General features: G+C 51.3%; 1 protein-coding gene and 1 pseudogene across 1 annotated transcript; one reads left to right on the forward strand and one right to left on the reverse strand.

The window, feature by feature from the left end:
• The first annotated feature begins 4,549 nt into the window (after positions 1–4,549).
• On the forward strand, positions 4,550–5,967 carry LOC117855753 (uncharacterized). The gene is made up of 2 exons (XM_034738126.2): positions 4,550–5,273; positions 5,378–5,967. The coding sequence occupies exons 1-2, from the start codon at positions 4,851–4,853 to the stop codon at positions 5,684–5,686; spliced, it is 732 nt and encodes a 243-aa protein (XP_034594017.1). The 5' UTR covers positions 4,550–4,850; the 3' UTR covers positions 5,687–5,967.
• Positions 5,968–7,434: 1,467 nt separating this feature from the next.
• On the reverse strand, positions 7,435–11,120 carry LOC117855968 (LEAF RUST 10 DISEASE-RESISTANCE LOCUS RECEPTOR-LIKE PROTEIN KINASE-like 2.1; annotated as a pseudogene).
• Positions 11,121–13,033: the final 1,913 nt, after the last annotated feature.

Below are 13,033 nucleotides of genomic sequence, written 5' to 3' on the forward strand. Positions count from 1 at the left end.
ATTCGCGAGATGAATCTATTAAGCCTAATTAATCTATGATTAGCAATATTTACTGTAGCATCACATGCGACCCAAGCTAAACTTTAGCCTAAAGGCATGTTTGGGACTGCTCCGCTCCAATTTTTTCAGCTCCGCTCCCAAACCATCTTGCCAAATACCTCCAGCTTCAACAATCCCAATTCAAAAAAAGTGGATCTAGAAGGCAACTCCAAGGTTTGGTGCTCCGAAAACACAGGTTTCATATCTTCTCTTGGAGTTAGGTGGAAATTACCCACCAATACCACTGGTTACACATACCTCTTCGGCAAAAAAAAAAAAGATCGCTACTGTTCCACCCCTTCCCCTCCGCCTCCGAGTTCTCTGTGCGCCGCCGCCGCCTTCCTTCTCCTTCCGGTGGCAAAAAAACTGGCGGGATGGACGTCGGCAATGATCCACAACTCCTCAATGATGAAATTACATTGATTACTCCTCCATCTGGATCGATTTTGACCCGAGCACATGCCGCCCAAAAAGTCCTCACCGCCAACGCCGCCCGTGCTGCTAGCTCCACCGGCCGGAGCCCTTCCACCCGCCGGCAGCCATGGGGACAGCTTCTTGATGGTACTCATATCCGTGTCGTTCTGTCACCCGATGAGATGGTAAGATATATTGGGAAAACTGGAATGACAACTCAAAATGTTCTAGCTATTTGTGATTTCGATGTGCGTTTCACTTATTCATCCACATGTCAGCCCAGAGCTATGCATGACACAAGTGTGTTGTACAATGCAATTAGAGTGGATGAAGAATTCTTCCCATATCCTCCACAAGGTAACATCACCTTTATATGATTTATGTTTTACTTATCCCAATGTTGAATAAATAATAACTTGTATTATCTTCTCATTTTGCATGCAAATACTATGTCGTTGATGCGGGTTATCCTAATCGCTCTGGGTATCTAGCTCATTAAAAGGGTGAAAGGTATCATTTACCCGAATGGCATAGGGGTATGGAACCAAAGACTCCCGCGGAAAGGTTCAATCGTGTTCACTCATCTATTCGCAATGTTATTGAGCGAGTGTTTGGACTATTAAAATCGAAGTGGCAAATTCTCTGCAAGATGCCACCGTACCCCATGTACAAGCAAAAGATGATTGTTGTGGCTACTCTGGTGCTTCACAATTATATCCGTGAACATGGAGGTGAAGACATTAGCTTTGATCGATTTGATCGTGATCCTAATTACATACCTACTATCTCGGAAATCGGAAAGGTATAACAAATATACAATTTCTCCCTTAGCGTCCGACCGGTCTACTTCCAATGCCAATGCTCCAACTATCGATGTATTTCATGATGAGTTGACCACCGCCCTTTCTCTTGCTTGAAATTAGTTAATGTTGGTGTGGTTGATTTTGCAATATAATTTGGTACCACTTAGGTATATTAAATTTTTATTGGAACAATGCGGTCTATATTCTTCAATATGAAAATTTTCCATGGATAAAAATAAGATGAAGTATAATAGAAATGTGTTTTATAATTAATTCACGTTTAGTTCTTATTAAAATATTTGATGATGCCCTCCCTCTCTCCGCGGCGCCAGGCCAGGCCGCCGCCGGTCGGTCAACAGTCTCGGTGCCGACTGCCGACAGCGGCCGGGCTTGCCCCAGCCAGGCGGCGAGGCGGGGCAGGGCACCGCCCGATGGGTCATGTCACGCCGGGCCCGCTCGCTCGCTCGACGACGACCGCTACGATGACGACGACGGGGTATAAAGCCCCCGGAAGGGATTACGGAGTATGTTCGACGGCGGCGGATGGGCCTACCGACACGCGGGCTTGCGCGAAGCTTTACGCGGCGGGCCCACGGCCATTCCCCTTCCCGGCAGCAGATGTTTACACACGAAGAACACCATTAGATTTGGTACTCGTAGTTCTTATCGTAGATCTGCAAGAATATCCTATGATTAGCGCACATGTATCTGCGTGTGCTCCGGTATATACGTACGAGTCCCCCGGCAGGCAGTTTGATGCGTTAAAGTGGCCCGGGACGGATGGTTCAAACCTAGAGAAACGGGAAGTGCTCCAGGGGACTATCGCTATCCAAAAGATGCCGGGCCACGGGGCCCCAGGGGCACACCGATCCTGTCTCTCTCCAATCGAAAGGCAAAGCGGCCAAGCGGGGGAGGAGAGCCGAGAGCGACGGGAAGCAAGCCAGGGCCTCTCCGGCACTCCCCCAACCAAAGGACACCAATCTCTAGGCTTAACTCTGGCCGTGTCGGGACAACTTTTTGAACGACGATCTCCTCGGGCGGATCCCCTGCCCCCGCCACCGCACCAAACACCAGCATGTCTCGCCTGCGCGTCGCGGCGTGACGCGAACCCGGTGGAGTAGCGTCGGGCGCTCGTGCTTCCCCGCTTGTTTTTTGTCCCGTCTTATTTTAACTCCTGCACCAGACACGCAGCAAGCGAACAGATCCCACACGGAGCACAAGGCGCACAAACCCCTGTCAGATTTGAGCATTACGCCGCTGCGAGGTTCCTGTGCTCTCCGCTCCGCTCCTCGAGTCGCAAGCAAATCATGGGGCGCCCGTATACTCTGCACGCCTTCGCCCAGCGGCCACACATCTATTTCCCTGCTTAGTCAAGCATCAAAGCATCATGAAACACTATTCCAAAGGTTGCCGGAGTATTAGCAGGAACGGAACAGCAAACACGGCCTGCTTTGGTGCCGGTCGTGCCGGCGCTTCGGCCGTTGGGGGGGTGCTGTGCAGTGCGGCATACGGAATGCCGGGGGGTCCACAGGCTTTCGCTTTCTCTGGCATCGCTGCCTCCTTTGACTTGGCAGGGGGGAATTACCAGCAGCAACGCTGCAGTTCGTAGCAGTGGTGGTAGTGTCTATCATCGATAAAGGGGAAAGGAAAACACACCCACAGCAAAACAAAACAAAGGAGAAGGGGAAAAGAAAAGAAGCGCCTACGACTAGCAGCAGCTGCTGCAGGAGGAGAAGGAAGGAAGCATGCAAATGATCAGGGGGAGGAGGGCGAGGGGAGGCTACAAACCCTGGGATCCGTATCGGATCCCCGCCTGGGTTTGCGTGCGTGGAGGTTGGTGCCAAAAGGCGGGATCTTCTATGCCTGACCGCGACTGTTCCTTGGACCGATGATCGGATTCGATTCGACGCGGCACTTTTGATGGAGCTCCTCCCGGGGGGGCGGGGCCATCATGGCGAATGGCGCGGTGGCCGTGGCGGTGGTGGCCGTGGCCCGTGGCGCCACCCCACAATTATATCGCCGCCCGTCTTTTCCTGTGTTCCCTCTCCCTCCCCCTCATCCACCTCGGCTGCTTTGCTCTTTTGCTCCTTTTGATTTGCGTTGTTGCTTGCCCCGTTAGTTGTTCTAGCCCTGCTCCTGCTCTTCTTTTGTTCTCGCCACTCCCGTTGCCCTCTTTACGTCCGATACGGTGGCCTTTGCTCTTTTATCCTCTTTCGCGTTTGGAAGCTCGCGGTCGCAGCAGCGCTCCCCTCCCCCTCCTTGATTCAATCATGTGCCAAAACGTGCTGCTAATTACGTACTAGCTGCAGCTTTATTTTCCCGTTCAAATGAGATCGCCGATCGATCGATCGATCGGATGCGGCAGCAGAGCAGCACCGAATCGTGTCGTACTGTACGTAACATGACGGTTCGATCAGGACATCGTCTGAGCTGTATGCATGCGTCGGCGCAGTCAAACTGGATCGGATAGCGTACCACACCAGACACCACACTGCGTGCGCATGGTAGGGCAACGGTTGCAGGCAGGCAGGCTCAGCTCGGCAGCTGGAGTCTGGAGGGCGCGTGGCGCGACGGCGGCAATAACTTCGACCGATCGTGTCATTACAGGATGACGTCGTCGGTCTCCATCCCTTCCTTCATCCCTTGGATGGAAGGGAGAGGCACCGGGCGATCGATCGATGCAGCGCGCACCAGGCTCGGCTCGCTGCGCCGTGCAGCTTTTCTTCACCTAACGGATGGACGACGCATGCATGCATGGCATGCATGCCCCCGACTGACACCCGTCTCGTTGTTGCTAGCTCACTCCTCGGCCGAGCTGAAGGCCTGAAGCGCAGTGCTGGGACTGACCGACTGGGAGGAGGGGATCCCACGGCAAGGGCGGCGAAGAAGCCAGCCGCCGCAGACAGTCGACGACAGATCGAACTGTGCCCCTCGTGATCGGCAAACACCAACCCACGCCGCGGCACCGGCAGCCGAGCGCCCGAGCTCCGCTCCGATGGCCTCATCTCCTCCACGTCCCCATTTGTTGCGTGGGAGACTGTTCCCGGCTTCACGTGGCCTCGCTTTTGACCGGGCGGCCACACCGCTCTTTGACCGCGCCCCCGGCCCACACCCGCCAACAAGGCAGCAGCCGGACAGACATCCGCCTCGCGTCCTTTCCCTTCCCTCTCCGGCTCTCCCTGCTGCATTGCATCGCATCGCGTGTCGCGCCCCGGCCGGAATCCCAAATCTGGCAGGGCCGGCCCACGCCACGCCAGCTTCCCCACACCACGTCGCCGCTATAAGAACCCGAGGCCCCCCCATGCCCTGCCGCCCCACATCCACACGCCACACAGCGCCTCGCCCTCTCGCCTCGCCACCGCACAGCGACCGCGCGTAGCACGAGCTAACCTACGCGATCGAACCGTAGCGCGCCCTGTGGCCAGTTCCTAGGAGAGACATCCCCTCGATCTCGTCTTCTCCTGTCCGAACCCTCTCCTATATTAATCTCATCATCCCGATACCAAGGCCGCCACCACCACCACCACTTGGAGCAAGATCGTCAGGGTGTTGATAGACCCATCTGTTCCTGCCAGCAACTAGCTAGCCAACAAGATGCTGCACGAGGCGGCGCCCTGCACGTGCGGGCTGCTCTACGGCAGCTGCGGCGGCGGCTGCTCGCTGCTGTTCGCCGCGGCGGCGGAGGACCACTACTACAGACACTGCGCCGGCGACGTGGAGGCCGGCTTCGGCGGCAGCGGGCCCTACGGGGGATCGGTGGACTGCACGCTCTCGCTCGGCACGCCGTCCACGCGCCGCGCCGAGGCGGGGGCGCGCGCGCCGGCTCCGTCCGGGGCGCTGCACTGGGAAGCGGCGGCGCCCGTGCCCAGCAGCTGCAACGGCGGCAGGCAGCAGGCCGAGAGCGGCGCGGGGCGCGGCGCCGCCGAGGCTAATCACGCCGCCGCGGGCGCCCGCCGGTGCGCCAACTGCGACACCACCTCGACGCCGCTCTGGAGGAACGGACCGCGCGGACCCAAGGTAACGTGACGTCGTGCAATCGTGATCATATCAATGCATTGTTATTTCGTTTTCAAGTATAAAAATGCTCGGTGTTCTAATCTTGATCGGTTTGCTGCGTGCAGTCGCTGTGCAACGCGTGCGGGATCCGGTACAAGAAGGAGGAGCGGCGCGCGGCGGCCGCGGCGGTGGCGCCGGCGACCCTTGCCACGGACGGCGGCGTGGAGTACGCGTCGTACGGGTACGCGCGGCAGCCGCAGCAGTGGGGCTGCTACGGCCCGGCGGCCGTGGCGAAGGCGGCGTCCTTTGGCATGTTCGGCGACGCGGCCGGCGAGGTGGACGCGTGCCTGCCGTGGGGCCTCGGCGTGATGCCGTCGTCGTCGCCGGCGTTCGGGGCCGTCCGGGAGATGCCGAGCCTGTTCCAGTACTACTAGGTACCACACCAGTAGCTTAGCAGAATGGTAGACTGCAAGTCCGAAGCCTCCTTTTTCTCTTTCTCCCCTTTTGGTAACAACAAGATGCTGTACTTCTTTTTGAGGGCACGAGATGCTGTACTTGACCAACGACCCAACTGCATCAAAAGCCGAAGCTGATATGGATCAATCCGATTTCATTCACTCCTGCTCATCTCTTTTTCCTCTTTTTGCTCTAGCAGTTGCAGTTCTCCATGCATAATTCGCGGTTCTTGATTCAAACATACGGGTAGTTCTGTCTTCGTGTTTGAATCTTGCTGCATGATGATGATTTGACGAACTACTACTAATCTAGCTTAGCCGTCACTTGAAACCTACAGATTTGTTTGGAACCTACAAATTTGGCACGCAAGAGTGCAGCTCAGTACCTAAGAGGGAAAAAAAAGTTGTCATGTTCCAAATGTGCAGCATTGGCCTTGTCCTGCTTTGGCGATCATGATTGGGTTCATTGGGGATACCGTGCACAGCTGGCTAGATTTGCACCTTTTGCTGGGGCCAACGGTCAATCATCGGTAGCTGCACATATTTCGGGACCCACAGGCCACAGGCGTACGGGCTCTCCTTTTTACTGCTAGCTTCTCCCTGCTACTCACGTTTACTTAATAAGAAAATTACCATCATATCACGCTTTGGATAAACCGATAAACATATTAGTGCATGCGAGCAAACAAATGGGAGACACCATTACGTTATTGGAACTTATAGAGAGAAGGTGTCTAGTCCTGGGCAATGGATTGGCAACGCTGCCTAGATGCTTCGCACCAATCTCCCGAAAATGCCAGTGGCTCTCGGGATGTTCGTCAGTTTGAGATCAATGGTCTCTAGTGAATCGCCGTCTCCCTCCTCAACCATCATCAGTTTCAAAGAGCAAAGCACCGTGAACCCAAGCCATTTACCGTCAACTCTTCTAAGGCCATGTTTCCATGAGGCTGAGGACGCCTCAGTTTGGCGCTAGCTGCCACGTACGTCTAACCTCCGCTGTCCGCAGCAGCTCTAGCGCGAATGAAAGGCGGAGCACCAGCTGGATCAGGCCATGGCGAGCCTACGTAGGCAGGGCAGCGCAGGACGACACGACTAAGTCACCGCCTTGCGGAAGCATACGAGTCTACGATCCGAAGGGCGTGAGCGTCGTCAGCGCTTCGTACTTCGCTAGCTGCCGCGGCGTTGGGGTATGATGCTAGTGACAGCTGGATGGTCGTCGCCCTCCCAGTCCCATGGCTGGGCTGGGCAGCGGGCTCAACGCCGCCCTGCTACGCCTCGCCGTCCGTTGTTCGGTATGGGAGGTGGAGGCCAAAAAAGCCGACGACGCATTGCATATGCATGGGCGGATCCACTCGTTGACATGCTCCGGCGACGTGCCGCTTCTAGGTCCATGTTGATCTGGAGACGTTCGATGCTGGCATCGCTGCGCTGACCGCTGATGAGCGATCGCCCAGTGCCCCAGTCCATGAGACCTGCGAAGTGGCCAGGCACGGTGCCGGTTCTGAGATGGCTGTCCACGAACTAATCCGCACACGCCGCCGTCGCCGGGAGAGCACGGCCGTGCGTGGCGACATGCGGAGGTGGGTGAGGATGGCGTGCACCTGATCGTCGGGGAGAGCACTAATAATCCGATCGAGATCACGGCCATCGGCCGGTTTGGGTTGTCCGTGGAATCCGGTCGTGTGAAATTTTGAAACTGCAAAAACTACAAAATCATATGCAGATCTATAAACAGTTCCTAGTATTTTCAGCAATTGGGCACTGCAGTTCTGATCTGAACCAGATCGAATGCAAAAATTACAACATCATATCGTCGGGATGTAAACCAGAAGCTGTAACGCATTTGCCCAATGATCTTACTACAAGTGAAAAGAAGAGAGGCCATACTTGTAACTAGTCTGCTTAAAATAATACCAGCAATTCCTATATATAGTTCCGTCTCTCTCTGTCTACGGACCAGAGGTAACAATTGATGCATGGCCGTAATTTTCTGAAGTACAGCAAACATTTGGAGTTGTGCAACCTGAAGGTAATGAGCAACATTTTAGTAGGAACATGTCAATGCGTATCAATTCAATCTCACTTTTGGTGGCAGTTCCAGACTACTTGTGCTTCCCTCCAGCATTTCGACGACTCTAGTCATTGTAGGCCGATCAGTTGGAATCACTTGGATACACCACAAACCTACCACTATCATCTTACGCACGAGCTCTGTGGTCTCACCATTAATATCAGAACCACTGATGCAATATTCATCTAAATGTTCATAAAGCCATTGAGGGAAATATTGGCTACTAGACTCAGTATTTGCACTTATATTTCTGTCCCTTGCCCCAACCATCTCAAGGACCATCATTCCATAACTGTAGACATCAGACTTACTACTTACTGTTCCAAATTGCTTTGAGAATACCTCAGGAGCAATGTAGCCTATTGTTCCTCTTGCACCCACAATGGAGATAGCACTATCTTTATTCAAGCATAGCTTGGCCAATCCAAAATCAGAGATCTTAGGACAAAAGCCCTGATCTAGTAGAATGTTGTGGGGTTTGATATCAAAATGTACTATGCGTGTACTGCATCCTTGGTGGAGATATTCAAGTCCTCTAGCAATGCCAATTGCTATGTCAAATAATTTCTCCCAACTTAGTGCATTTTCATTGTTGATGTTGCTGTTGAAGGCATACCTTTCAAGTGAACCATTAGACATGTACTCGTAAATGAGAGCCCTTTTGGATCGCAAGCAAAATCCTAGAAGCGTAACAACGTTGACATGAGAAGTTCTGCTAATGCTAGCAACCTCATTCATAAATTCCTCCCCGTCACCCTTGGTGTCCTTTAGCATCGTAACTGGTACTTGGCGGCCATTGGCCTGGAGAGGTTGCCCCTGTATACAGCATCACATCCACCTTGGCCTAGCTTCACAGAAAAAGACTTCGTCATTTTTTTTTTACTTCTGCGTAAGAGTATCTTCTCGGATGTAGGTTCTCATTGTTCTGTAGAAAGATCTGGATCCTTGGTTCATCCTTCATTCTAAAGGGAAGCAAACCGTATTTATAAGCCAAGAAGAACGCAAGCACAATTAGACACAGCAGTAGAAGGCACGATGTGCTTGCAACAATATCTGCATCACAAAAAGACATTACAGGTAAATAATTTTTGCTAAATGGTCTCAAAATCCAACTTGAAAAGAAATCAATAATGCTCCGTGTCACTAGTCAGTAAGGATTTTTTTTTAAATTGAAGAAGGCTTTGCAAAAATGTCAGCATACAAATTAGTAAATGAAAAGAAGCACTAAGGGTGAGGCCAAGATGGAGGTTCCTTACACTTTTTAGTTCTTGTATCATGCCCTGCAATTATACAAGCGAAGAAACACATAAGTATATAGAATTTGCATTATAAACATCTTACAAAGCTAACAATATTTTACCATACCAAAAACAGATTATCACTTGGCTTTATTTGTCATCAATTCATCAACAGCCAGGTGATCGATACCAGAATAACCGTGTTAGATCAACAATAAACAAGGAAAGTGGATTGTAGTTCCAGCCTTCAGTCTACCAAATTTTGTTGCACACTTGCACTTATAGTAGAATAACAAGAATAAGCAATTACTCTAATATCGGATCCATGGATATAGTTAGAAGGGGATCCCTTGTCAGGGCCTTGCCCGTCATTACCATATGTTTAACAAACGTTTATGATTGAGGACACAGTAATCAACCGTCTAGATTTATGTCTTTTTCACAAATTAATTTTCCTTCAATTTTCATTCGAATTTAGCTATTTATCAATTGTGTTTGACATGGACTATTTCGGTTAATCTATATCGTTAAATCATGCTCATCCTTTTCCGATTAATGTGTCAATTTGTAGCCCCACTCAGCTAATGTGGCGGTTTCTTTTGAGATTCCCTTGTATATTAAAATAATAATAGATAGTATCTTCCAGAACTTACTATGTCTACAATCTCCTTTTAAATGGCCATGACAGTTTCCTGCCATCCTGCTCAAAAAGAAAACTAATTTCCAGAAACAATGTTTTTTTTCAGAAACAATGTTGTTCAAGACAAAGCAAGGAGGTACTAGTCATCTGTTAATCTTTTCTTTTCAGGTAAAAAAAATAATTACAGATGGGAAAGTGTCCAGATGGTGTGGACTTACGTGGCCGGGTGAATCATAAAACTAGAAGTAATGCCTGGCTTTGCATACACAACAAAATTAGCTTTAGAGCGCATAAATCTTGCTATTCATCAGTTCAAGAGCTTACTTGACGCTGATGCCGTGCTGGGCCTGGCGCCACTGCTTGTGCAATCCTGGATGCCCACCATCCCGTCGGAGCACAAGCAACCTAGGAAGTCCTTGTTCTGGCTGTAGGAGCAGCGGCCGCCGGACTGCTCGCACGCGTGGCATGTGTCCGTTCTAATCCCGCCCCAGCCCAGCTCGAACCCCTGCTTAAGAACTTCACCGTATCCGCCCTTTGTCATCAACATGGACCGACTACTTGCCATCAGACTCTGGCTTCTAACTGGCGCGATGACAATCTCGCTGCAGTGCCCAGCCAAGTCGGACTGATCTCAGCTCTTCAGATGTGAACACGAAAGAAACTCCACCGCCAGACGGATCGCTGAACCCCGAGCAGTTGATTTGGTACTTGTCCGTGTCGAAACCACGAGGCAGGGGATCGCTTTCGCGTGGCGCGGCGTAGCATCCGTAGAAGAAGGTGAGGTTGTCGTAGGAGCTGGTGTTCCGCTGCCACCCCTGGCCGACGCTGACGTTGTGGCGGACGCTGGGGCAGCCGCCGCCGCCGAGCACATCACTGTCCGCTAGAATGATCGTCTGATTGTTGTAGAAGATGTTCTTCACGGTGTAGCCATCGCCTCCGAGACGAATGGTCGGCGTCCAGGCCTCCCCCTCGCCTCGGCCGCAGGAGACGTTCAAGTCGGTGTAGCCGCAAGTGTAGGACGTGTAGTCGGCCGTGACTTGGGTTGTGTTGGAAAGATAGAACGGATAGTGGATCTTGACACCACCGCAGGCGAACGATGTGGTGCACATCGAACCATCGTAGGTAGGTGGAAGAAGGGGCGTGCCATGGGAGCCGTGGACATACACGCCGAGGGAGAGGAAGCACAAGCAGGGTAGGAGAGCCATGGCTCGTGTGGGCTTGTAGCGCAGGAGTACAATGGGAGGTGGAGCATAGAAGCAATGGGGTCGTCGTTGACTCATAGTCAAGAAGTGCGCCGGGAGTCAATAGGAAAAAACATCAAAATACGGGCGTGTTAGGCCGGCAACGAGCCAGAGATCCATAACACTTGAACAGATGCGGGATCGATGACAAGTTGAGCACACAAAGTAATATATAGTGCCCCCGGCGAATCCTGACCGTGACCACACACAGTTGCGGAGTGGTTGACGGGTGAGCTAACCTCACACGGAGAGCAGCTAAGAAAAGCACGCTATCATCCTAGCGTATATGCCACGGGACGTGTGGAAGGAGCGTAACGGCTGCCCAGGTTGTCATTTATAATTAAATATTGGTTAGTAATTGTGAAGCCCCAATTCTTAACTGGAAGGGACACCAAAGGACTCTACCCTTCCATCTCTTGGATAAATAAAGAAAGAGGGTAGAGCTTTTTTTTTTCATCTTTCATCAAAGAGTTGAACAATGAAGATAGATGGCAAGTGCCTGATCGATTTGATCAGGTTGTGTAGGAACAAGGTTCACATCGTTTGTTCGTCAGGATGCCTAAGCTCCATACATCACTGCACTTCCACTTGACACCTATTTACACGGCTCGTCTCACCGCTACCTTATCCTATTTCCATACTTCTGTCCCTCCATCCCCGTATGGGTGGAGAACCCGTCGCTGTCTCGGCTGTGCTACCGGCGGCTCTAGAGAAGTCGGAGGAGAGAGCACTCATCTTGAGGTGGGCTTACTACTTACATGCTTCATAATTGGAAAAATGGGCACTGTGGAAGTACATCCCACTCAACAAAAGAAAGATAATGGAGAGTTGACCGCAATGAGCACTAAAGACTTTTCGGGAGATCTCCTCCAAATCACCGGTATGACTATCGAAATCGTGAGCATCAGCATGTAGGTTCTAGATCGCGTTCTTTTCACTTTCTAGGCTGAGACCGTCCAATTTCATTCTTGCCTAGGAAGAGAAGATCGGAACTCACACTCGATCCCTACTCATTCCTCGTACTTCATAGGTTTTCGAGGTCGAGGGTGAACTGGACTCGCATTCACTTGCTGGGAAAAAGAGAGTGGATCAGGCTACGACTGAGGCTAAGGATAGATCTCAGGACGGATGAGGTAAAGTATTCCAAAACGGAGGATTCCAACCCGAGGAAGTAGGTCAACCACCTTGAATATGGCTCTGTGGAAGTAGTTAGGGGATAAGCCCAAGGAGGATAGGCCTATGGGATTTCCACAATGAGTCCTAGTACCAGGTAGGTTAAAGCGTAATAAGTCAAAGAGGTCTTAGCGGAACTCGATAGGCCAAAAAGGAGGGATGTGACTCATCAAAGGAAGTTGCCGACTCGGGTAGGTAAGCAAGAAAGTAGACTGCTTCATCGGCCAGGGTATTCCTGAAATCTATCTCAGTAGGGAAAAGAGGAGTTATAGTATATAGAATTCTGACCTAAATGGATGCATTGATTAGGGACAAAGACCTGGTATTTCAAGTTGTTGACGCCAGATTTCGTCACTAGTAGAATCGGCGCCAAGAACAGAGGGAATCGGAGGAGCACAGTTGGGAATCGGCCAAGTGGTGCTACAGTGTGAGATCGGCCGGTGACTTCTGTCTCGTTTCGGGTCGAATATACCAGAGTCCCAATCGGTAATCTTTTGCCGATGAGAGATCGGCCGATTAGGAGGATGGGCTAATTGGGCCTGTATGGGCTTAGAAAGGAATAGAAGGATGAGGTGGAAATCAGCCCACAGCGTGGAGTAACCAACCTAGCACGAATCGTGCTTGTAGATATTTGTTTTCTGTTTGAATTAGGGATAGAATTCTAGTCGGTTAAGAAGATATCTGTACGGGGCTATAAATAGCTGCCTTTGTAAATCTGTAATCATCAACCAATCAATACAACAAGCTACTTTTTCTTCGTACTTACTTTCAAGCAGGCGACTTCGCCATTACTTTTCTCTTCTCACGAGTTCGTGCGGGTTGGCAGGGCTGCATCATCTTGATCTCCGGCCGATTCTGTAAGTTCCGTTTATCGAGTAATATCTAAGCTTTAACTTCGGGCGTATCACTGTTGTTTCATTTAGATTTATTCACTAGTTATCGATACTTGCTAGATTCATAGGT

This window comes from Setaria viridis, chromosome 5 (genome assembly GCF_005286985.2).
Source record: "Setaria viridis chromosome 5, Setaria_viridis_v4.0, whole genome shotgun sequence".
Taxonomy (NCBI): Eukaryota; Viridiplantae; Streptophyta; class Magnoliopsida; order Poales; family Poaceae; genus Setaria; species Setaria viridis.

Bases quoted from the DNA above. Each gene is read 5' to 3' on its own strand.
- LOC117855753 (XM_034738126.2), top strand. From the start codon at position 4,851: ATGCTGCACGAGGCGGCGCCCTGCACGTGCGGGCTGCTCTACGGCAGC. The intron at 5,274-5,377 runs GTAACGTGACGT...TGCTGCGTGCAG, and splicing joins ACGGACCGCGCGGACCCAAG to TCGCTGTGCAACGCGTGCGG.